This window comes from Octopus sinensis, unplaced genomic scaffold (assembly GCF_006345805.1).
Source record: "Octopus sinensis unplaced genomic scaffold, ASM634580v1 Contig10318, whole genome shotgun sequence".
Classification (NCBI taxonomy): Eukaryota; Metazoa; Mollusca; class Cephalopoda; order Octopoda; family Octopodidae; genus Octopus; species Octopus sinensis.
Genome location: NW_021832108.1, coordinates 1 through 25,015, shown reverse-complemented (window position 1 = coordinate 25,015; position 25,015 = coordinate 1). Strand labels below are relative to the sequence as shown.

General features: G+C 37.8%; 1 protein-coding gene across 1 annotated transcript in view; it reads left to right on the top strand.

Moving 5' to 3' along the window:
• LOC115228318 overlaps positions 1 to 24,762 on the top strand; it is a gene marked incomplete at its 3' end in the record, with an annotated part of 31,243 nt that extends 6,481 nt beyond the window's left edge. Inside the window, exons 3-6 of the mRNA XM_029798924.2 lie at positions 6,314 to 6,361; positions 18,901 to 19,042; positions 21,936 to 22,059; positions 24,566 to 24,762. Of these exons, the coding sequence (XP_029654784.2) occupies positions 6,314 to 6,361; positions 18,901 to 19,042; positions 21,936 to 22,059; positions 24,566 to 24,762 (511 nt within the window). The remainder of the gene's footprint in view (positions 1 to 6,313; positions 6,362 to 18,900; positions 19,043 to 21,935; positions 22,060 to 24,565) is intronic.
• Between the last annotated feature and the right edge of the window lie 253 nt (positions 24,763 to 25,015).

The following is a 25,015-nucleotide window of genomic DNA, read 5'->3' as shown; positions in this document are numbered from 1 at the left end:
AATTTGGTTGCGTTAATTATTGGTTGTCGCAAATTGTCACATTACATGTATATATATATACAGTCTTTGGTAGAAAGGACATGTTAAAGACATAAGGAAGTGTAATAGTTTGGTGAGAAAGCTTGTAATATTGACAGAGAAAATTAAAATGGATATTTTAGACATCTCAGAATATTTTGAATCGAAGGCGAGAATTTGTTTTTTACTGACCTGTTTGTTTTAGCAGAAAAAGTTGAATTGAGAGAAAATAAGATATGTACCCAGTTTGGTTTATACTTCCCCTTCAAGCATCAGTGATTTTGGGGTTATTGGAGGTGAGTATGCGGGTGTGAATAGATGTGTTCCGTGTGCCTGCTGGTCAGACAGCGTCTGTTTGTCACACACATATATACACACACACACAACAACAATACACACACACACATAGTATACACACACACACCACACCACAACACACACACACAACACACACACACACACACAACGCACCCACATATATAATATATACACACAGCACACAAATATAACATGTATTTATATATAATATACACACATATATAACACATACACACACAAACACACCCACACACACACACACACACACACCCACACAACACAACACACGCACACATATATACATAATATAAATATCACACAAATACAACTAGCATATATATACACATACAATACACATACACAGCATGTATATAATACACATATACAATATATGCATGCAATATACATACGCAATACATACATATAATATATATATATAGACAATGCATATACATATATACATATATACATATAAATAGTGTTTACATACACATACATAGATATACCACATATACACACATATACATACATACAATGCATACACATACACGTACGCATACATATAATATATATAGACACACACAAACATACATACACAATGCATACATATATATACACGCAACGTATATACATGTATTCATGTATAATAGCACACTTACAATATACATATATACAATGCACACATACACACACATATATACACTTAATTGTACACATACATATACAATACACATACATACAATATACATATACACAATGCGCATGCAAATAATGCACATGTTTATACACACATATACATGAAAATATATATACACACATACACACACACATATATAATATATCACATATATATATATATATACATACATCATACATACATGCACATACATATATTTTTTCACACACATACACAACACATATATATATAAAATTCACACACACACCCACACACACAAATACAAACCTATAGCGTACACACTCAAATATATCTCTACATACCGCACACACACACAAACAATGTACTCACATATACACACATACCATGCATATACACACACAGCACACACACATATATATATATATATATAAAAACAAATACACATGTAAATACATACACACGTACACAATGCTCACACACACACACACACACATACACACACACACGCACACAGTGCACACACACACATATATACACACGTGCACACACACACACAACGCGCGCACACACACACACATACACACACGCACACAGTGCACACACACCACCATACATATAACACACGGCACACACACACACCAACGTGCACACTCACACACACACACAACACTCACACACATACATAACCTACATATATATAATGCATGCGTGTGCGTGCCACGTATGTGTGCGGTCAATGCCCGCTAGTGTGTCCTATGCGTGCCGATGCGCGCATGTGCCCGCCCGCACGATACGCTGTGAGTGTGCGCGTGCCTCTGTGCCTGCTCTGGATGTGTGCCCAGGGGGTATGTTAGAGTATGTTTAGTTGTGGTCTGTATTTTTGAATAAGATTACTTTCCTTATTTATTCGTGTTTGGTCTGTGGTGTTGTCCGAGCATTGGTATAGTGGGAAGACTAAGAATTTGGGGGACTTATTGTGTGCACAAAGGTCTAAGTGTCCACTTAGTGGTATCTGTCTTGTGGAGGGGTCCCTCAGTTGTTGTCGGTGAACTGTCATTCTTTCTCTGAGGGTAAGGCTCGTTTGCCCTATGTAGTCTTCGTGGCATCCTTCTGCAAAACAACTTCATGTATTTCCACAACAACACTTACAGACAGGTCTCAGGAACTGCAATGGGTACGAAAGTTGCACCTACCTATGCAAACCTGGTGATGGCCTACCTGGAATCACATATCTATGAAAAATCCAAATATAAGTACGGCCAGTCTTCCACAAATACCTGTTGGAGAACTGGAAACGCTACTTAGATGATTGCCTCATCCTATGGTCCCACACACTCGACCAACTTAAAGACTTCAAAAACCTTATCAACAGTGTTAATAACAACATTCAATTCACATGGAATATAGTCAGGACCAACTCCCTTTTCTTGACATCCTAATCATTAAAAAAGGCGTCAACATTGAAACTGACATCCATTACAAACCCACTGACTCTAAACAATACCTTCTATTCACCTCCAATCACCCAAAACACACAAAGACAAATATCCCCTTCAACCTAGGGAGAAGAATCTGCACTATTGTCTCAAATGACACAACACGAAATAGAAGACTCCGGGAACTAAGGGCAATTCTTCTCGAAAGACATTACCCGGCATCACTAGTAGACAACGGAATAGAACGGGCCAAATCAATCAACATTCAAGACCTACGAAAACCCAAACACATCCACAGTACAGTAAATAGCCTCCCCTATCTCTCAACACACAACCCAAGGAATGCAGAAGCTTACACTATTATATACATTCCACAACTAAATCAAGACCCACGCCTGAAAAAAATACTGGCAGCTCATAAAATAATAAAAAGTAGAGACAACTAAATCCCTAAAAAACTCCTCACCAACGCAAAATTACACAACACAAACCCACCGCCCACCATCAAAAAATGTGGTCGCCCCAATTGCAAGACCTGCATCCACCTCATTGAGGGATCGTCGTACAAGTTCCACTCGGGACACACATTCATCATAAAAAATAATTTCACGTGCGCATCAAAAAATTTACTCTACGTCATAAGGTGTGAAGGATGCCACGAAGACTACATAGGGCAAACGAGCCTTACCCTCAGAGAAAGAATGACAGTTCACCGACAACAACTGAGGGACCCCTCCACAAGACAGATACCACTAAGTGGACACTTAGACCTTTGTGCACACAATAGTCCCCCCAAATTCTTAGTCTTCCCACTATACCAATGCTCGGACAACACCACAGACCAAACACGAATAAATAAGGAAAGTAATCTTATTCAAAAATACAGACCACAACTAAACATACTCTAACATACCCCCTGGGCACACATCCAGAGCAGGCACACAGGGGCACGCGCACACTCACAGCGTATCGTGCGGGCGGGCACATGCGCGCATCGGCACGCATAGGACACACTAGCGGGCATTGACCGCACACATACGTGGCACGCACACGCATGCATTATATATATGTAGGTTATGTATGTGTGTGAGTGTTGTGTGTGTGTGTGTGTGAGTGTGCACGTTGTGTGTGTGTGTGTGCGCGTGTGTATATGTATGTGTGTGTGTGTGTGCACTGTGTGCGTGTGTGTATGTGTGTGTGTGTGTGTGCGCGCGTTGTGTGTGTGTGTGCACGTGTGTATATATGTGTGTGTGCACTGTGTGCGTGTGTGTGTGTATGTGTGTGTGTGTGTGTGAGCATTGTGTACGTGTGTATGTATTTACATGTGTATTTGTTTTTATATATATATATATATATATGTGTGTGCTGTGTGTGTATATGCATGGTATGTGTGTATATGTGAGTACATTGTTTGTGTGTGTGTGCGGTATGTAGAGATATATTTGAGTGTGTACGCTATAGGTTTGTATTTTGTGTGTGTGGGTGTGTGTGTGAATTTTATATATATATATGTGTGTGTATGTGTGTGAAAAAATATATGTATGTGCATGTATGTATGTATGTATATGTATATATATATATATATGTGTATATATATATATGTGTGTGTGTATATATATTTTCATGTATATGTGTGTATAAACATGTGCATTATTTGCATGCGCATTGTGTATATGTATATTGTATGTATGTGTATTGTATATGTATGTGTACAATTAAGTGTATATATGTGTGTGTATGTGTGCATTGTATATATGTATATTGTAAGTGTGCTATATATACATGAATACATGTATATACGTTGCGTGTATATATATGTATGCATTGTGTATGTATGTTATGTGTGTCTATATATATTATATGTATGCGTACGTGTATGTGTATGCATTGTATGTATGTATATTGTGTGTATATGTGGTATATCTATGTATGTGTATGTAAACACTATTTATATGTATATATGTATATATGTATATGCATTGTCTATATATATATATATTATATGTATGTATTGCGTATGTATATTGCATGCATATATTGTATATGTGTATTATATACATGCTGTGTATGTGTATTGTATGTGTATATATATGCTAGGTGTATTTGTGTGATATTTATATTATGTATATATGTGTGCGTGTGTTGTGTGTGTGTGTGTGTGTGTGTGTGTTGTGTGTGTATGTGTTATATATGTGTGTATATTATATATAAATACATGTTATATTTGTGTGCTGTGTGTATATATTATATATGTGGGTGCGTTGTGTGTGTGTGTGTGTGTATGCTATGTGTGTGTGTGTATTGTTGTTGTGTGTGTGTGTATATATGTGTGTGACAAACAGACGCTGTCTGACCAGCAGGCACACGGACACATCTATTCACACCCGCATACTCACCTCCCAATAACCCCAAAATCACTGATGCTTGAAGGGGAAGTATAAACCAAACTGGGTACATATCTTATTTTCTCTCAATTCAACTTTTCTGCTAAAACAAACAGGTCAGTAAAAAACAAATTCTCGCCTTCGATTCAAAATATTCTGAGATGTCTAAAATATCCATTTTAATTTTCTCTGTCAATATTACAAGCTTTCTCACCAAACTATTACACTTCCTTATGTCTTTAACATGTCCTTTCTACCAAAGACTGTATATATATACATGTAATGTGACAATTTGCGACAACCAATAATTAACGCAACCAAATTTCCAATAATATATTTGTTTTATTCTTTTCTGCCAATTTTTCCAAATATTCTCATCACACTATTGAACTTTTTTATACTATATTTATACATGTAATGTGACAATTATGTATAAAAAAACATTTTTGAATTCATAATATTCAATGTGACAATTATGTAAAAAACTTTTTTTGAACCCATAATATTCAATGTTACTTTTGACAATCTTTTACCAAAGAGTGAAACCGGTTAAGTAAATAAACATCGTTTAAATTGCATTTTCAAACCTGTTTTCATATATAATCCCACTCGTGCGATACCCCACAACTCAACTTTTATATATATATATATATATATATATATATATATATATATCTTATGTTGTGTTATATATAAAAACAATTTAACACCAAGCTGAAATATTACTCAATACTTTTCAGTAGTGTAGTTTAGCCGGCTGAAATGCTTAATGGTATTTTATCTGTCCACAAGGCATTGTGGATATGAAACCTTTGCTAACTATGTCCAAAATTAAAATTTTTGTTGTAATAATTATTGCTCTATTCTTTATAGTGTGTTTCTTTTCTGATATATGTTTTATTAACTACATATATATATATATATATATATTAGCTTGTATTGTTATTTCTTCTATCTTTAATGTCTATAGGGAAAGAAAATAAATGTGGCCACTTCCTTTTCATTTTCCCTAAAAAAAAATAACTTTTTTTTTTCTGAATGATTAAACTGTATTTCTTTCATTTGTGTAACCATCTGTCCAATATTTACCATTTACTTCGAAATTCTATGCTGTAAGAAAGAGTTATCTGTTTTTTACCAATATTGTGTTTGAAGTGTGCTGCTTGTTTGGATATTACATGTTAGTGACATATTCATTGCTTGAGAATGTAATAATAAACTCTAGATACTTAATGAGATGCTTTATATAGCACATAATATAATAGTTATCAAAACAATATTAGCATCTGAAGAGCACCAGACTTATTACATTAAATGGTTTGTGTTGTCTTTCCTTTTGAGTCTACAGCCACACTCCAGACCTGCTTTGGATCAGTAATATACTGGATATAATCAACTGTATCCATTCTCTTTAACAATCGGTCTTGTTGCTTATAATATTTTATGTCACTAATTTCATAATTTTCTGTATTAGATTCAAAATTTTTCTTTATTTTTAGCCCCTCAACTCCTGTGGCAAAAGTTTGGCCAAGGGACAAATTTGAAAAGTAAGTTAGGAACTGAATAACATTTCAGTTCCCTACTGTGTATCTTTGCCCGATATTCAATATATTTTCATTTGGTTGATAAATGAAATATTTATTTTCATTAATAGACTTTTATTTAAAAAGCTTTTCATCTTGATGTCATTCCCTGGAATTGAAACCCTTTCACTCTGCCTCTGTACTCTAATCCTTTCTGCAATCCAACATGGCATGATTGTTATTCTTTTTCCTCTTCATTTATTTCTCCCTCCATCTTATCTAAATCTCATTGTTTTTCTCCATTAAAGAAGAAAGAATGGTATTTTTGTTTCTTGCTTGATGATTTTCTCGTTATGTTTTGTTCCCCTTCTACCCACACTCAAATTAATTAATATGATGCCATTACATTACCATTTATGCAATGATTGTTATATTTCTGGATTTCCTTTTTCTGAAGCTTGTTGATTGAAAGAAATTTTTACTATTTATCAAAACCTTCAAACCAGTTCTTGTTCTCTTCTTCTTTTACTGGTTTCAAATCTTGGATTCCAAACCATGCTGTGACACTAACTTCAAGGGGTTTTTTTAGTTGATTATATCAACTCCACTATTTATTCCAGTTTGATTCTTATTTTGCATTCAGTTGCTAAGTTCCCATTTCCTTAACCCTTTAGCATTTAAACCGGCCATATCCGGCCAAAAGTATTCTGCCTGTTTTATGTTCAAACTGGCCAGATCTGGTCTCTCACACCAACCCTACAATATCATTTTAAAAATTAACAGCTACCTCATCAAAATCTCATAGCGACAAGATAATGCCTGATTAGTTCAAGGCAATGTGGATAAAAAGGGATTAATTTTGGCAGAATAATGCGAACACTAAAGGGTTAAAGCAATTAGCTTTTTAACAAGTAATGTTCTGCCAAACATACAAGCAAAATCATGAAAACACACACACACACACACACATATTATGGAGTTGAACATGAGAGGCATCAGATGTGGTGTGCAAGTGAGACAACTGTGCTGGTATGGTCATGTGATGCATATGGATGAGGACAGCTGTGTAAAGAAGTGCTGATCTTTCACTGTGGAGGGAACCTGTAGAAGACGTAGACCCAGGAAGACATGGGATGAGGTAGTGAAGCATGATCTTTGAACATTGGGCCTCACAGAAGTGATGACAAGTGACTAAGACCTTTAGTAATATGCTGTACTTGAGAAGACCCATAAACCCAAGTGAAATCATAGTCATGGCTGATGCCAGTTTTACAAAACTGGCATCTGTGCCAGTGGCATATAAAAGCATCCATACCAGTGGCACATGAAAAGCACCCATTACACCTTTGTAGTGGTTAGTGTTAGGAAAGGCATCAAGCCATAGAAACCATGCCAAATCAGACTGGAAGTGGTGTAGATTTCCAGCTTACAAGTTCCAGTCAAACCATCTAACCCATGCCAACATGGAAAGCAGATGCTAAATGATGATGATGACAGTCATAATGGTGGTGATAGCAATCACGTCATATGTCTACATATGGAACTGTTATCCATTATATTACATCCCTATTAAATTTCCAACTCCTGCCCTTATCATTACCTCCTCATCTATCTCACCCTCTTCTCCACCCTCTAATCTAACACTCACCTTCTACTCTACTCTCCAATCTGTTACTCATTCTTCTTCATTCTCTTCTCTAGTCTCTACTCTAACACTAACCTCTTCTCCACCCTCCAATTTGTCACTCACCCTCTGCTCCATGCTATAATCCACCACTCACCTTCTTCTATTCATTGCACCACACTGCCTGTGTAACAAGGAATGGCACTGATTCTGTTCACTCTTTAGCCTGGATAATGAGAGTGGCTAACCATCATTTTTCCTCCCACTCTTCATTAAGACACACCATTCTCTTTTACCATTCCACATCTTTATTGCTCACTCTCTCAGACCGGCACTCATCTTTATAACCATCCTTTAACCCCCATCTCTCTCTTTCTCTCTCTCTCATGCACACACACACACAGAGTATTCCCTCCCTTATTACACTTTGTTGACAAAGATCATCAGCCTTTCATTCTCCTCCACTTCCACTACTTCTTTCATCAGCCTATATCCTCCACCCATATGTAACTCTTATTACTGTCTTTCGTCCATTACTCCCTTTCCTACTACTCTGTTGCTCAGTCTCACACATCACACTCATATCTTTGACCACATTTGACTTGAATGAACAAAAACAATGTAGGTAAGACTCTAGTCCTGCAGGTGACTTGGCACTCAGCTCACTTTGTAAAGTAATTGATGTTAGGAAGGGCGTCCAACCATAGAGACTATTCATCAATGGTGTGTATGAGCAACATATAATCCTCTAACTCACTTCTGAATAGGATTTGACTTAGATGATGAAAACCTGTCCAACCCATGGAAAGCAGATGTGAAATTAATGAAATTATAAATGTAGTGTGTGTGTATGTGCATATATATATATATATAACATAAGGGACTAAAGCCATCTGAATATGGCTAGGGACAGGGCAGGGTGGTGGGGGTGTTACTGAAGCCTATCTGGCGACGTCGATGTTCGCCTGGGGCTAAATGCAACAGTAACACCCCCACCACCCTGCCCTGTCCCTAGCCATATTCAGATGGCTTTAGTCCCTTATGTTATCGAGCAGTTACTGTCTATATCTCTTTTAGAGAATTATTATTGCTATATATATATATATATATATATGGTTATGATAATGAGTGTTCTGGTTGATCGAATTAACAGAACAACCTGCTTGTGTAATTAATGTAAACGTGGCTGAGGATTCCACAGACACATATACCTTTGATGTCATTCTCAGAGAGATTCAGTATAACACTGAATGTGATAAGAGGCTGGCTCTTTGAACTACAAGTACAAATCATTTTTGCCAGCTGAATGGACTGGAGCAATGTGAAACAAAATGTCTTGCTCATGGACACAATGTGTCACCAGGAATTGAACTCACAACTTTACAGTCATGAGCCATTAAGCTATGCACCTTAGCTATGTGGTAAGAAGCTTGCTTCCCAACCACATGGTTCCGGGTTCAGTCCCATTGCATGGCATCTTGGTCAAGTGTCTTCTACTATAGCCACAGGCCGACCAAAGCCTTGTGAGTGGATTTGGTAGACAGAAACTGAAAGTGAATCGTGTGTGTGTGTTTATGTTTGTGTGTATCTTTGTGTCTGTGTTTGTCCGCCCACCATTAATTGACAACTGATGTTGGTGTGTTCACGTCCCTGAAACTTAGCAGTTCAGCAAAAAAAGTCTGACAGAATAAGTACTAGGCTTACAAAGAATAAGTCCTGGAGTCAATTTCTCCACCTAAAAACCCTCAAAGGTGGTGCTCCAACATAGCTGCAGTCAAGTAACTGAATCAAGTAAGAGAAAAAAAGAATATATATGTATGTATGTGTGTGTGTATGTATATATATACATATATTATATATATATATATATATATATATATACACACAAACATACATATATACAAACATATATACACACACACATATAACATATATATACATATATATATATATATATATATATATATACATACATATATATATATATATACATGATTATTCCCTCTGATTTTTCAAACCTATTTTCTAGCTCATACGATAAACAGAACCTCTTTCTAGGTTATGGACTAGTTAGATTGCCTGACGAACTCAGATTTTACCTGTTTTGCCCCAAGTCTATATTAGTTATCAAATAATGATTATTATCGACAATGCTGTCCCCTTTCAACTATGCTAGTCAAATTTCCTCATACCGCTTTATTCCCACGTGTTCCTCGACCACCTCTCTCCACCCCTCTCTAGCTAACCCTATCTCTCTCCCTATGTTTCTCTATGTCCCCCCCCCTTTCCATAACCATCATCGCCATATATAAAAGAGCGATCGCATTATCGTTAACCCCACTCGCTTCCAAATATCTAAAGAAGAAATATGCACAGATCATGAATGGCTAAAGCTAAGTGACTCTTTCAGCCTTGCTTCAACTACCTTCTATCTTTGCACGTATCATCATTATTCTTTCACTATTCTTCGATTACTATCTCATTGTATTGTTCCCCATTCTTTCAGTATTCCCTCATTACCCTGTCTAGCTCAATTTTTTTTTTCGTTTAGTCTTGTCTCCCGGTTCATATCCACTTATCTTTCCCATAAAAATTCTCATTCCCTCTGATTTTTCAAACCTATTTTCTAGCTCACACGATTAACAGAACCTCTTTCTAAGCTACGGTGCACCACCCCCCACCCCCTCCACACATGCCGGAAGTTCCTATTCTTTGCCATCCCGGAGTTGCTTCCCATGAAGACTGCAAATGCTCTTTCACCATCCCTACCCCTAGTCTCGACCTATGTAAGGTAATGTTCATACAGTGCAAAATATGAAAGGCTAGTGTTATGCAGGTTGTACTGAAGGCTACTTTATTACTTGCACATGAATTCTGCCAGATCCGAGCTTTCTTTTCAGGTACACGAAGCTACTGTCCACTGTCCCAGGGTCTCTAGAGCCCATGCCTCCCACACCCTCAGGGTTGGCACCCTCAACATTGGCACACTGAAAGGTAGGTCTGGTGAGATAGTCGAGATGCTTGAACGGAGATGTGTGGATATATGTTGCATGCAAGAAATAAGGTGGAGAGAAGGATCTGCTAGGTTCCTCACAGGCAAGGAATGCAGGTACCAGATTTTCTGGGCAGGGAACACTGACGGGAACACTTATCGCTGAGAAATGGGTAGATAAAGTAATTGAGGTAATCAGAGTATGTGACAGAATACTTAAGATTAGATTAGTGCTTCATCATAGTTTAGCAACCATTATATCAGCCTATGCTCCTCAATCGGGGCTACCCGATGGACAGAAAGACCGATTCTATGACACTCTACTGCAGACTACCTCATTGACGAATGACAGAGACCTTCTCTTTGTGGCTGGTGACTTCAATGGTCACGTTGGACGACATGCTGGGGGCCTCCATGGCGTACATGGAGGCTATGGTTATGGCTCCCACAACGAGGAGGGAACCAGGCTGCTGGAGTTCTGCGATGCAAATAATCTTATGATTTGCAACACTAACTTCAGGAAACCTACCAGCCACCTAGTCACCTACCAATCGGGCCAACATACCAGCCAAATTGACTACATCCTTGCAAGGCAAAGGGAGAGATGGCTGCTTATAAATGCCAAAACCTTCCCAGGCGAAGAATGTACCCCACAACATAGACTGGTAGTTAGTGACTTTAGGATCAGGACTAGGAGGACAACCAGAAGATGACCAATATGGAGAAGAAGGATCTGGAAGCTTAAAGATCCTGCAAATGGACAGAGATTTAGGGACATATTACTTGAAGCCTTTGACGAAGTAGAAGGGGATAGAGCATCACAGGGGGTAGAAGACAACTGGACGTTTCTAAGGGACAACCTGCTGAGAGCCACTGACCAGATCTGTGGCTGGTGCAAAGTCCCCTCTCGACCTAGAATAATGTGGTGGTGGAACAATATTGTAGACAGGGCTATTAGAGAAAAGAGACAGGCTTGGAAGGTCTGGAAAAATGGGGGTAGCAGGGAATTGTATCAGACTGCCAAAAGAGAAGCTAGGAGACAGGTTTATTTAGCCAGAGGGGAAGCAGATAAGAAAAAATTTGCCAATGTTCTGCGCCGTGAGGACCAAAGACAGGAGGTGTTTCGCGTTGCAAGACAGTGTGTGAGAGAGAATCATGATGTGGTAGGAGAGAAGTGTGTTTGCATGGAAGATGGTTCACTTGCACTAAATGAGGATGCAAAGAGAGAGGCTTGGAGATGCCACTATGAAAGGTTGCTGAATAAAGAAAATGAATGGGATAAAGAGAGTCTGCCGAATGTTGACCCAACAGAGGAACCAGCCATCCGAGTTGATAGTTCCTTGGTAGTTAAGGCAATTAGAAGCATGAAGACAGGGAAAGCCCCAGGCCCATCAGGAATCACTGCAGATATGCTCAAAATGTCTGGTAGTGTCGGCTATAGCCTAGTCACCCGTATAGTTAATCAGGTGATACACAAAGGAGTCATACCCAATGACTGGTGTAGCAGCATAATAGTCAACTGCTACAAAGGTAAAGGTGACGCCCTAGATACAAATAATTACAGAGGTATCAAACTGTTGGACCAGGTGATGAAGGTTACAGAGAGGGTCATAGCCCAACTAATTAGAGAGAGAGTTAGTTTAGATGAGATGCAGTTTGGGTTTGTGCCAGGGAAAAGTACTACTGATGCTATATTCCTGGTAAGCAGTTGCAGGAGAAATACCTAACCAAAGATAAGCCCCTGTACCTGGCTTTTGTTGACATGGAGAAAGCCTTCGACAGGGTCCCCCGATCCCTTATCTGGTGGTCAATGAGGAAATTAGGGATAGATGAATGGTTAGTGAGAGCTATGCGGGCCATGTACAGGGATGCTGCAAGTAAGGTGAGGGTTGGCAACGAGTACAGTGAAGAATTCCGGGTAGAGGTAGGGGTCCACCAAGACTCAGTCCTCAGCCCCCTCCTATTTATCATAGTCCTCCAGGCAATAACGGAGGAATTCAAGACAGGATGCCCTTGGGAGCTCCTCTATGCTGATGACCTTGCTCTAATTGCTGAGTCACTATCAGAACTGGAGGAGAAGTTTCAGGTGTGGAAACAAGGATTAGAATCGAAGGGCCTTAGAGTCAACCTAGCCAAAACCCAAGTCGTAATCAGTAGGAAGGTAGACAAATCACAAACGCCTTCAGGTTGATGGCCCTGCTCGATCTGTAGAAAAGGTGTAGGTAGAAACTCTATTAGATGCACCAAGTGTAAGCTATGGACACATAAGAGGTGCAGCAATGTCAAAGGAAGGCTAACTAGGAAGATGGTTTTTGTATGTGGCAGATGCTCAGGAACAATAAACACTGAAAATGCTCTGAGACCAACTTCCGTCACTTTCCAGGGAGAAAAACTAGAAATAGTTGATAGTTTCCGTTAGCTAGGTGAAAGTGTAACTGCTAGAGTAAGAATAGCTTGGGAAAAGTTCAGAGAGCTCTTACCTCTGCTGGTGACAAAAGGCCTCTCGCACAGAGTAAAAGGCAGACTGTATGATGCGTGTGTACGAACAGCCATGGTACATGGCAGTGAAACATGGGCCGTGACTGCTGAGGATATGCGTAAGCTCGCAAGAAATGAAGCCAGTATGCTCCGATGGATGTGTAATGTCAGTACTCATACTCGGCAGAGTGTAAGTACCTTGAGAGAAAAGCTGGACCTAAGAAGCATCAGTTGTGGTGTGCAAGAGAGACGTTTGCGCTGGTATGGGCATGTGGCGAGAATGGATGAAGATAGTTGTGTGAAAAAGTGCCACACCCTAGCGGTTGAGGGAACCTGTGGAAGAGGCAGACCCAGGAAAACCTGGGACGAGGTGGTGAAGCACGACCTTCGAACTTTAGGTCTCACTGAGGAAATGACTAGAGACCGAGACCTCTGGAAGTGTGCTGTGCGCGAGAAGACCCGGCAGGACAAGTGAGACCATAACCCGTGGCCTTCTACATGGGATGGAGCCAGCCTACGTATGCATACCTTCCCTTCTTGGGACACAAAACTCTACTTGTGAAGACCTGTTGAGGCAAGTGAGGATCAGAATCGAAATCGATCAATGGAAATTGCAGATGTGTTACCAGTGCCGGTGTAATGTAAGAGAACCATCCATTTGTGACCGTTGCCAGCGCCGCCCCGACTGGCCTCATGCCAGTGGCACGTAAAAAGCACCATCCGTTCGTGTCCGTTGCCAGCCTCGCCTGGCCCCCGTGCCGGTGGTACATAAAAAGCACCATCCGTTCGTGGCCGTTTGCCAGCTCTGTCTGGCACCAGTGCGGGTGGCACGTAAAAAGCACCCACTACACTCACGGAGTGGTTGGCGTTAGGAAGGGCATCCAGCCGTAGAAACATTGCCAGATCTGACTAGGCCTGATGAAGCCTTCCGACTTCACAGACCCCAGTTGAACCGTCCAACCCATGCTAGCATGGAAAATGGACTCTAAACGATGATGATGATGATGATATATATATACATATACATCGCCATGGGCTCTTAGGAGCACAGTTCGATTTGTTTTTTGCTCCGCCTCTGTTCTGTTTTTGTTTTTCCAACGGATTTCCTTTTTTCTTCCTGAAGAGAAAGACACAATATGGTCCCATTATTCAATCGGATTTTGGTAATTTGTGCCTTTCGAAACACGTGTAGAATGAAATAAAACGATTTCTGTTCAATCTGCGTTCAGCTCCATTTCTTCAATTCACCAATAATATATATATACATATATATATATATACATATATATATATATATACATATACATATATATATATATATATATATATATATATATATATACATACATACATATATATGCATACACACATACATATATTATATATATAAAGGGTTTCTACACAATTCTGCCCAAACGCTATAATAGAAAACATTTGCACAAGGTGATGTCCAGTAGAATTGAACCCAGGACTATGTGGTTACAGAGAGAACTTTCTAACTACACACCCATGCCTATGCAATATAACTGCTTTTTTTATTTTGCTTTTTTTCCCCCCTCTGAATATTTTCTCAGCAAAATCAATTATTTTGGTGCTTATTAACTATTTCAATTGCAGCTTCCTGTGCATGTTAAATGCTTTAATGGAAACATCTTTCCATTTTCTTTGTGAAAATTCCCCTACCCACCTTTCTTTTCTCTCTCTCTTTCTTTCTCTCTCTCTCTCTCTCTCTCCATCTATTAAGTTGGATGTTCAACTTCTTAATTAGCTAATAAAAAATGGTTGCCTGGTTTTTCTCAGCCATGCATTATTTGTTATTCCTGCATGACTGAATAATTTTATATTCTTTGTTTTCAATAATTGAAGAATTTGCTCTCCAATTTCAACTATTACTGCTAAAGCAAATATTCTTAAAATTCTTGATTCCTTTTGAAATTTATTTCCTGCATGTCTTCCTTTCCAGCTGCTAACCTTCGGCAGTTTTACAGAGATGGCAATTATAAGAATGGCATACATACACCCATTTTCATTTTAGAATATGGTTTTGTTGTTAAGAAGTTCAGTTTGCAACCATGTGGTTCTGGGTTCACTCCCAATGTGTGGAACCTTGGACAAGTGTCTTTTTTTTTTTTTTGCCCCAAGGTCAACCAATACCTTGTGAGTGGAATTTGGCTGATGGAAACTGTGCAGAAACCTTTTATGGATGGTGGATTAAAAACTCTTTACTTGTAATACTGAAGAGCATCCAGCTGTAAAAATACTGCTTCAAATAAGTATAAGTCCAATCGAATAGTGGCAAATAGCTGTAAAATGAATGAATAAAAGAAATAATGTGTTTGTAGATATATATATATGTGTTTATGCAAATATATATGCATGTGTACATTTATGTGTGTGTGTGTGTATATATATATATATATATATATATGAAAAAACAAGTCAAAAATAGAAAATGCTAAAATAATTTTATAGTGAACATTTCAGTACTGGTTTCGGTCATTTTGAGACCTTTTCAACTGTAACGATTAAATAATTAAATTTAGAAAAATTAGAAGAAAAGTTTTTTTTAAAGAATATTTCTATAGTAGTGTTCAGATTTAAGTGGCATTCTGCCTTTCTCTGACTCCCTTGTTTGCACTTGTGTGTTCGAGGTAGTTGTGAGTTCTTGGTAGGGTAGTAGAGGAAGAAGGCTGATGAGGAAAGGGGGGTGGGAGAATCTGGGAGTGCCCTGATGGTCGTATTTTGAATGGTCAGTGGCGGCTGGCAGTCTCAGTTCAATTCAGGAGAATATTTATATTGACAGGATTGTTTATAGAATTAGCTTAGGTGTTATACTAAAAAACATTAGTGACAAAGTTAAGGGGTAGGGGGTGGAGAAGTAGAAGAAGAAGGAGAAGGAGAAGATGACGATGATGGTGGTGATGATTATGATGACGATGATGATGATAATGATGATGATGAAGAAGAAGAAGAAGAAGAAGAAGAAGGAGGAGAAGGAGAAGATGGTGGTGATGATGGTGGTGATGATGATGACGACGATGATGATGATAATGATGATGATGAAGAAGAAGAAGAAGAAAAAAACAGAGAAGGGAGAATATGAATGGGTGTAAGTATAGCTATGAAGGGGCTGATTAGTAATGGATTCTATGGAGTGTAGTATTTGTGTGTGTATATATTTTTCTTTTATTCTAAAGTTGAGGTATATTAATTGTTTGTCGTAGACCCGTTAAGAAGTGGCTTGTATTTTGTAATAAAGAGATTTTCTTTACTTATTCGTTGTCTCGAGGTTGTATCGTCCCTAAATTGGTAGAGGGGGAAAATTCTGAAGTTTGGTGTTTTTTTGTTGGCGCAAGTATCTGTGTGTTGGCTAAAAGCTATTTTTCTGTTTTGGGGAATTTTTATCTGGGATCTGTGCAGGGCCATTTTTTGTTTGGCCTATGTACTGCTCTTGACACCCGGAGCAGGTTAGTGAGTATATTAGGTTCTCCGAAGCACATGTGAAGTTGCTTTTCACTGTAAACCGTTGTCCCTGTTTGAAGGAGAACTCAGCCAACACATAGATACTTGCGCCAACAAAAAAACACCAAACTTCAGAATTTTCCCCCTCTACCAATTTAGGGACGATACAACCTCGAGACAACGAATAAGTAAAGAAAATCTCTTTATTACAAAATACAAGCCACTTCTTAACGGGTCTACGACAAACAATTAATATACCTCAACTTTAGAATAAAAGAAAAATATATACACACACAAATACTACACTCCATAGAATCCATTACTAATCAGCCCCTTCATAGCTATACTTACACCCATTCATATTCTCCCTTCTCTGTTTTTTTCTTCTTCTTCTTCTTCCTCTTCTTCTTCATCATCATCATTATCATCATCATCGTCGTCATCATCATCACCACCATCATCACCACCATCTTCTCCTTCTCCTCCTTCTTCTTCTTCTTCTTCTTCTTCATCATCATCATTATCATCATCATCGTCATCATAATCATCACCACCATCATCGTCATCTTCTCCTTCTCCTTCTTCTTCTACTTCTCCACCCCCTACCCCTTAACTTTGTCACTAATGTTTTTTAGTATAACACCTAAGCTAATTCTATAAACAATCCTGTCAATATAAATATTCTCCTGAATTGAACTGAGACTGCCAGCCGCCACTGACCATTCAAAATACGACCATCAGGGCACTCCCAGATTCTCCCACCCCCCTTTCCTCACCAGCCTTCTTCCTCTACTACCCTACCAAGAACTCACAACTACCTCGAACACACAAGTGCAAACAAGGGAGTCAGAGAAAGGCAGAATGCCACTTAAATCTGAACACTACTATAGAAATATTCTTTTAAAAAAACTTTTCTTCTAATTTTTCTAAATTTAATTATTTAATCGTTACAGTTGAAAAGGTCTCAAAATGACCGAAACCGGTACTGAAATGTTCACTATAAAATTATTTTAGCATTTTCTATTTTTGACTTGTTTTTTCATATATATCAACTCGTGTGTTCCTTTTCACCCTTATACATATATATATATATATATATATACATATATGTACACACATACATAATGTGTATGCATATATATGTGTGCACATGTCCCTCTCTCAAAAAAAAATCCCATCCAACCCATGCCACCATGAAAGGCAGATGTAAAACTGATGATACAGATTTAATCATATATGGTAAATAGAATTGAGCAGCAACAATGCAGGGCTTAAGAAGACCCTTTCATCTTGATGAATGGCATGGCAAACTCTGTAGTAATGATGCCATGGGAAAGAAGCACCCATGATGCTCTGTACACTGTATAAAATGGTTGGTGTTAAGTTGTACGTCCAGCCACAGAAACCTTGCCAAAGCTAGGATATTTGAGTAAGATATGGTCTTCTAGCCCATTGATGTTGTTGAACTGTCCCACGCATGCTAGCATGGGAAACATATAAAATGTTGTTGATGATCACACACACATACACACAGATGGACAGTTTAACTTCCACACAGTTCCAGAGTACCAAATTTCTTCCATTAGTCAACCTAAGGTATAATGGTTACCTCTTGTCCAAGCAAAGTGCCAGGAACCACATGGTCGCGAAGTGAACTTCTTAACCACATACGTATTTTCTATGCTTGTTTGTTTTTTTATGATATATATATATATATATATATATATATATATATATATATATATATATGCCAATTTTGTATTATGTTTAAGTTTTGATTTAGGTTATAAAAGCAGTTTGTGATTGTTTTTTATTATCTTTTTGAAATATTAAACAGAATAAACTAACAGAATCAAATATACATAGTTAACTAAAATCAAGGAAAAATTAAACTTGCTTTCTATTTTTGATAGGTTTTTGGTGTGTCCAATATGCCTTTAAACATTTCATCATCTTTGTCCTTGCAGTATTTACTAATCAACTAATAATGTCTGATACATTTTTCAGGACAGACGGTCAGTTTAATGGTGAATCATGGGAAGATGAAGCAGAGTATTATAATGACCGACCAAATGCCATGCCGCCTTCTCCAACACCACCACAGATACCTCCTCTTCCAAATTATTCTGTGCCTAACAGTAATTCAAATGTAAGTTGGTGAATGTGTTGCTATAGACTTTTTATTTTCCCTCCTATCGATTATTACCCTTCTCCTTTGTCCTTCCAAACACTAGCTTCCCTCATATGGCTAGCAGTAGCAGAAACTTTGAAGGATGTTGTTTGTTTCCAGTCTTCTGTGAAAACATGTCTGGCCATGAGAAATATTTATTTCTTTATTGCCCACAGGGGGCTAAACATAGAGGCGAAAGACAAAGAGATTAAGTTGATTAAATCAACTCCAGTGCGTAACTGGTACTTATTTAATCAACCCCGAAAGGATGAAAAGTAATATCAACCTTGGCAGAATTTGAACTTAGGAATTTTGTCTGCTGGTATTTTGTTCTAATTCTTTACTACCCACAAGGGGCTACACACAGAGGGGACAAACAAGGACAGACAAACGGATTAAGTCGATTACATCAACCCCAGTGCATAACTGGTACTTAATTTATCGACCCCAGAAGGATGAAAGACAAAGTCGACTTTGGCGGAATTTGAACTCAGAACATAGCGGCAGACAAAATACCTATTTCTTTACTATCCACAAGGGGCTAAACACAGAGGGGACAAACAAGGACAAACGGATTGTGTGTAACTGGTACTTATTTAATCAACCCCAAAAGGATGAAAGGCAAAGTCGACCTCGGCAGAATTTGAACTCAGAACATAACAGCAGACGAAATACAGCATGCTAACAATTCTGCCAGCCTGCCACCCTTGGCCATGAGAAATATTGCCTTGCTTAACATAAGTTTTGATGGTAAATACCAGAACACAAGGGGTAAACTTTAAGAAGGCTGAATCAGCATCCTATTTCAATTAACATTCCTTAATTGCTTGTACACATGGGAGAAGATGAACATTATTATCAATTTATTCCCATTCACATAACTTTGTAGTTATGAAAGAAATCAATATTAGTTTAGTTTCCAAAGTGGTGAGCTGGCAGAATCAGTAGCATGCTAGGTGAAAGGCTTAGCAGCTTTTTGTCCGTCTTTACATTCTGAGTTCAAATTCTACCAGGGCCAACTTCGCCTTTCGTTCTTTCGGGGTCAGTAAAATAAGTACCAGTTGACACAGGGGTTGATTTAATTGACTTAGCCCTTTCTCCAAAACTGCTGATCTTCTGCTAAAATTTGAAACCAATATTAGTTTAGTTTCCATAGAATGACAATTTAGTAAAATTTATCTGTCTTGTGTTCCAGCTTCCCTGTGGCATCCCTTCACATTTGTTAAAATCATTACTAGTAAAATATGGGTTCACTTCAATAGTCCTGACTTCTCTCACATGAGCTACACATGAGTTGATAGTGTGTTGTTGTTGTTGTTGTTGTTTAACCCCAATTCATCTCTAAACAAGATCTTTGAATCCTGCTATGACCATCCTAACTGGGTGGTGGGGTTCTATACTTAAGACTAGGCTTATCCAACATGTCCTTCCTTCCCTGCTGACTGCTAAAATATTTGTTTCTTGTCATCATCTCATCCACATTTCTATTGCCAAAACACAGACGGTCCAATGCATCTTGTTACAAAAATTTGGGATCATCTCAAGAGTGGAAAATCCCATCTTTGTGTGCAGTTGTACCTTTGTAGCTGCATCAAGGTGCAACAACTCATTACTGTATGCAACTGCATCAAGATGGAACATCTCCTTATTGTATACAGCTGCACCACTATGGCTACACCAAAGGGGAACATATCAATACTGTACACAGATGCGCTCTGTAGTCGCATCAAGGAGGAACACCTCCCTACTATAAACAGATGTATCACAATAACATTGATGAATGTTTAGAGAGAGCTAGGCTTCACCAAACTGATTTTCTCTTGAAACACAACACAGTGAGATCCCCTCCAACTGAATGTTATTAGACTTACCCAACTCCCTCATAACTTGGCTCAGTGCTTTGTCAAAAGGAAGCAGCATGAGTCGAATTTCTAAGGAATATCTTTTGTCTTTCTCTTCTTTCAGTTTTCTATTCAGATTTTCTCTTTACCAATTTCTTCAAATAACTTTGTAGGGTTTGGACCCCAACCATGAAATTGTTAGTTAATGGTCATGAACAAACTGCTGTAGTTTCATGTGATTGATCCATAATTTGACCAATCAGCTTGAAACTATGGCATGAACTGCTTCTCAAATATTCTAGAAACTCACACCCTTTTACCCTAGTCAAGCAGTTTGGTACCTAAAACATTGTAGACTGCAGCAAGCCTTCACACAAGACACTTCACGGTTTTTTCTCTAAGCTATGTGCAGCAGCTATGGTATCTGCATTTTTCTCTTCCAGTCAGCCAATGTCTAAGCCAACACAGTAAATCTGTTCCTACTTACTACTCTGATAACCAGTGAATCTGTGATAATTTGCATATTTATATGCAGTTTTCTATCAACAAAATATGTTTTATTTTATCTGAAGCCAGCCTGATCTTACATTCAGTTAAAAAGGATACAACATCATTCTTTCTCATGACCAACCATATGACAGTCTTCAGCAAACACACAAATATCCACAACCATGATCATGGTGACCACAGAAATACAAGCTTATGACAATTGGAGGGTCCCTGATAAGGAAAGGTTAGCAATATATAAACACTCATTCACCAGCACGGCAGTGACTTGACAACTCTTCAGTGTAACAATGAGCATGAGACAGAAGGCAAGTAGACAGCATCATGTGAAGAATCAGAGTTTGTTGGGGGTTTTTTTGGGGGGGGCGGGGTCCTAGAGATCAACATTTTTTAAGTCTCAGTGCCATGTCCGATGAATTTGTGATTTGTGGTTTTGAAATAGTTCAATGATTTCATTAGGTAATACTTAATTTTATTGTTTCATTTGATTTTGTATTCTTATTTCTTATTAAATTAAATTTCAGGTTCCTGAAGGATTATATTCGACTGTAAATAAAAATAAAAATAATGAATTCAATAACAGTGCTGAAGGTCTACTTGTGGATTTGAGTGAAGCACCAGAACATGCATTATATGACAAACCAAAATGTAAGTAGACTTACTGAAGAAAAGAGGCATTTGTCGCAGACAGAGATTTACACAGACAGATATGCAGTATCATGTTCTATCATCATCATCATCACCATCATCATTATTTATGTTTTAACATCTACTTTTCCATGCTTGCATGGGTCAGACATATGTTAGGGCAGAGTTCTTTTGTTTTTTGTTGGTTTTTTTTATCAATGGGTGAATGACCTTCATGTCATTAAACCACTCTTGTTTCTATGTGGGATAATAATCTCCTAGTCTATTAAATAACAGCTTACCTGTACATGTTTTGTGTGAAAAAGTGGAAACAAACAACATTGTGTTTGGAAAGATCAAGCAACATATCAAGAAGCCTGGATACACTTTCTTGATAGACTCCAAACCCACAATGTGCTTCTTTCGGTTTCCATTTACCAAATCCACCCAAAAGGCTTAGATTGGCTCAGGACTATAGTAGAAGATATTTGCCCAAGGTACATGCAGTGAGACTGAACCCAAACTTCATGGTTGGGAAGCAAACAGCTTAACCACATAGTCATGTCTGTGCCTGTTCAAATACCTCTATATATATAAATGGCAAAATGTCTGTCTGTGTGTGTATCCTTTATACAAATCCACAATTTTTCAGTTAGAGGACTCGCATTTTTATGGTCATTCAAAACTGTCCAAGAGTGGTCGTGCATATCTTTACATTTCCTCAGTCACCTCACAAAGCCATTAAAAAATCAATAGAAGTGACTTGTTTGTGAATTTTCTATCCAAAACCCAATCAAAATGCCCAAAACTTGATACGCCAATTGAATGCCAGCTAGCTGTATGTGATTGGTCAGAGATTTGGACAGTATTTGCGTGCATGTGCACACGCACGCAGCTGTATATGCATGCACTAGCACTATGACCCAGCATTGCCGGGTCATAGTGCTAGTTTAAGTTTAAAATAGTCAACTCTCAAAAAATCCAAAATATATGATAAATAATTTCACACTCCAAATAAAATTAAATGGAACATCACACGACATGCTTAAAACTCTTTCCAGTATGTAAAGACACATTTAATATTTTTATAATCTTGATACGTTTAAAACATATTTAGTCTTTCAGAGAAAAAACTCTTTTGATGGTGTACTCCAAATGTTGTTGGTACTCTTTGGAACTCCACAACATGTTTCAAAAACTTGTTGATAGTGTAACTGGCTTTGCCTAGAATAGCATAAAGCTTCTTGCTATAAGGCCAGCACTTGGCTCCGAGTTCTGCAGTGTTATATAAATGAGAGGCAAATCTCCTTTTAGCTAGATGATTAATTCAATTACAGCCACTTTTCTTTTACTATCCCATAATAGAATTAAACATCTTGTGAAATTCAACAAAATAACTATAGTGCCACTTGAACAGGAATCCATAAAGTTACTAATCATAGCCAATTCTTTTCAAATATATTCTGGAGTGTTGTAACAATCAAATTATTTAGTCTGGTCATAAACTTCAGTAGTAAATATTTACATTCACTTTTTATCTTCCTTTTTCTGTGCTGTACATGAGGCTGTCCTCAGTCACCAGACTGTCCTTACATGGGAATTTTCACTATAAGAAATTGCTAGTCCCTCACTGAACTATTTTTGGAGAAAGGGATGCTGTGACTGATCCTCATCACAGCACAGTGTAGCTGATTCCAAGACGGACAGACAGAGAACAACTGGCTGTACTACTTGTCTAGGATTTTATTTAATAACCCCAAATGAGAAATTGACCTCAGTGAATTTTGAACTCAGGAAACAGAAGGCCAGAACAAATACCATAAGGCATTCAATTTGACTCTGTCCATTATCAAATTATTTGATAACTATTTCTATTTTACTTATATAAGTGTTATATGTCATATATAAAAATGATGTCAGTCTTTATTCCTAACCCTTTCATTATCATATTTCTTCTGAAATACACTGCCTCTGTTTTAATGAATTTTGAAAATGAAGAGGTTAGATTTAGGAAAATAACTTTGTTGTTATTAAGCTGATTTATGGAATATGAATATGAAATTTTGATGCAAAGTTTTAGTTTAGATCACTTTAAAACAAGAAGCTTGTATCACAGAACCAGAGGGGGTCTCTGTTTTTGTGATTCAAAAGTTTGTATCAAAAGGGTTACATTCACTGATTATTTTATATAATTTTTGCTGTAATATTACACTCTATACAATCATTTGAAGAGCAAAAAGTCTACATTTAGATATTTGTATTGAAATATTAATATCTAACATTAACACAAGCCTATAAATTTAGAGGTGGGTAATTAATTAAATTGATCCTAGTACTCGACTAGGATTTCAGTTTATCAATACAGAAGCATGGAAACTAAAAATCAACCCAAGTGAGGTTTGAACCTGGATTATACAACAAAGCCTTGTATCCAACTCTCTAATGGTTCAGCCAACACACCGCCCAAATTCATATACAAATTTTAAAAAAGATAAACATTTTTTTTTCTTGTTTGTTTTAATTTTAGCTATGGCAGCTTTTGCTAATATGAATTCTATTCTACTGTTTGATTCCGCTGAAAATATAAAATCTGAAACAGATAAATCGACAGACTTTATTGATTCACCACAAGACCCAGGATGGACAAATGGTGCACTTGACCCATTTGATATGCGTAAGTGTAGCATAATTCTCTGTTATGATTACATTGATGTTGTTATATTTGTTGGTGTAGTGAAAGGAAATCTGCTTCTCTCTCTCTCTCTCTCTCTCTCATAGAAATCAATATATACTTTAGAGTTTAATAGATATTCACATTTCTAACATAAATTGCATATTGATACAACTGTAGAATCATATACACCTCCTACATCAAATACCAACATCTTTCTAGCATGCAAGCAAATATCAATGCATTTGAGCTATATATGTATGTATATATATATGATAACTGTAAGCACCTGTATATGCCAGCTAG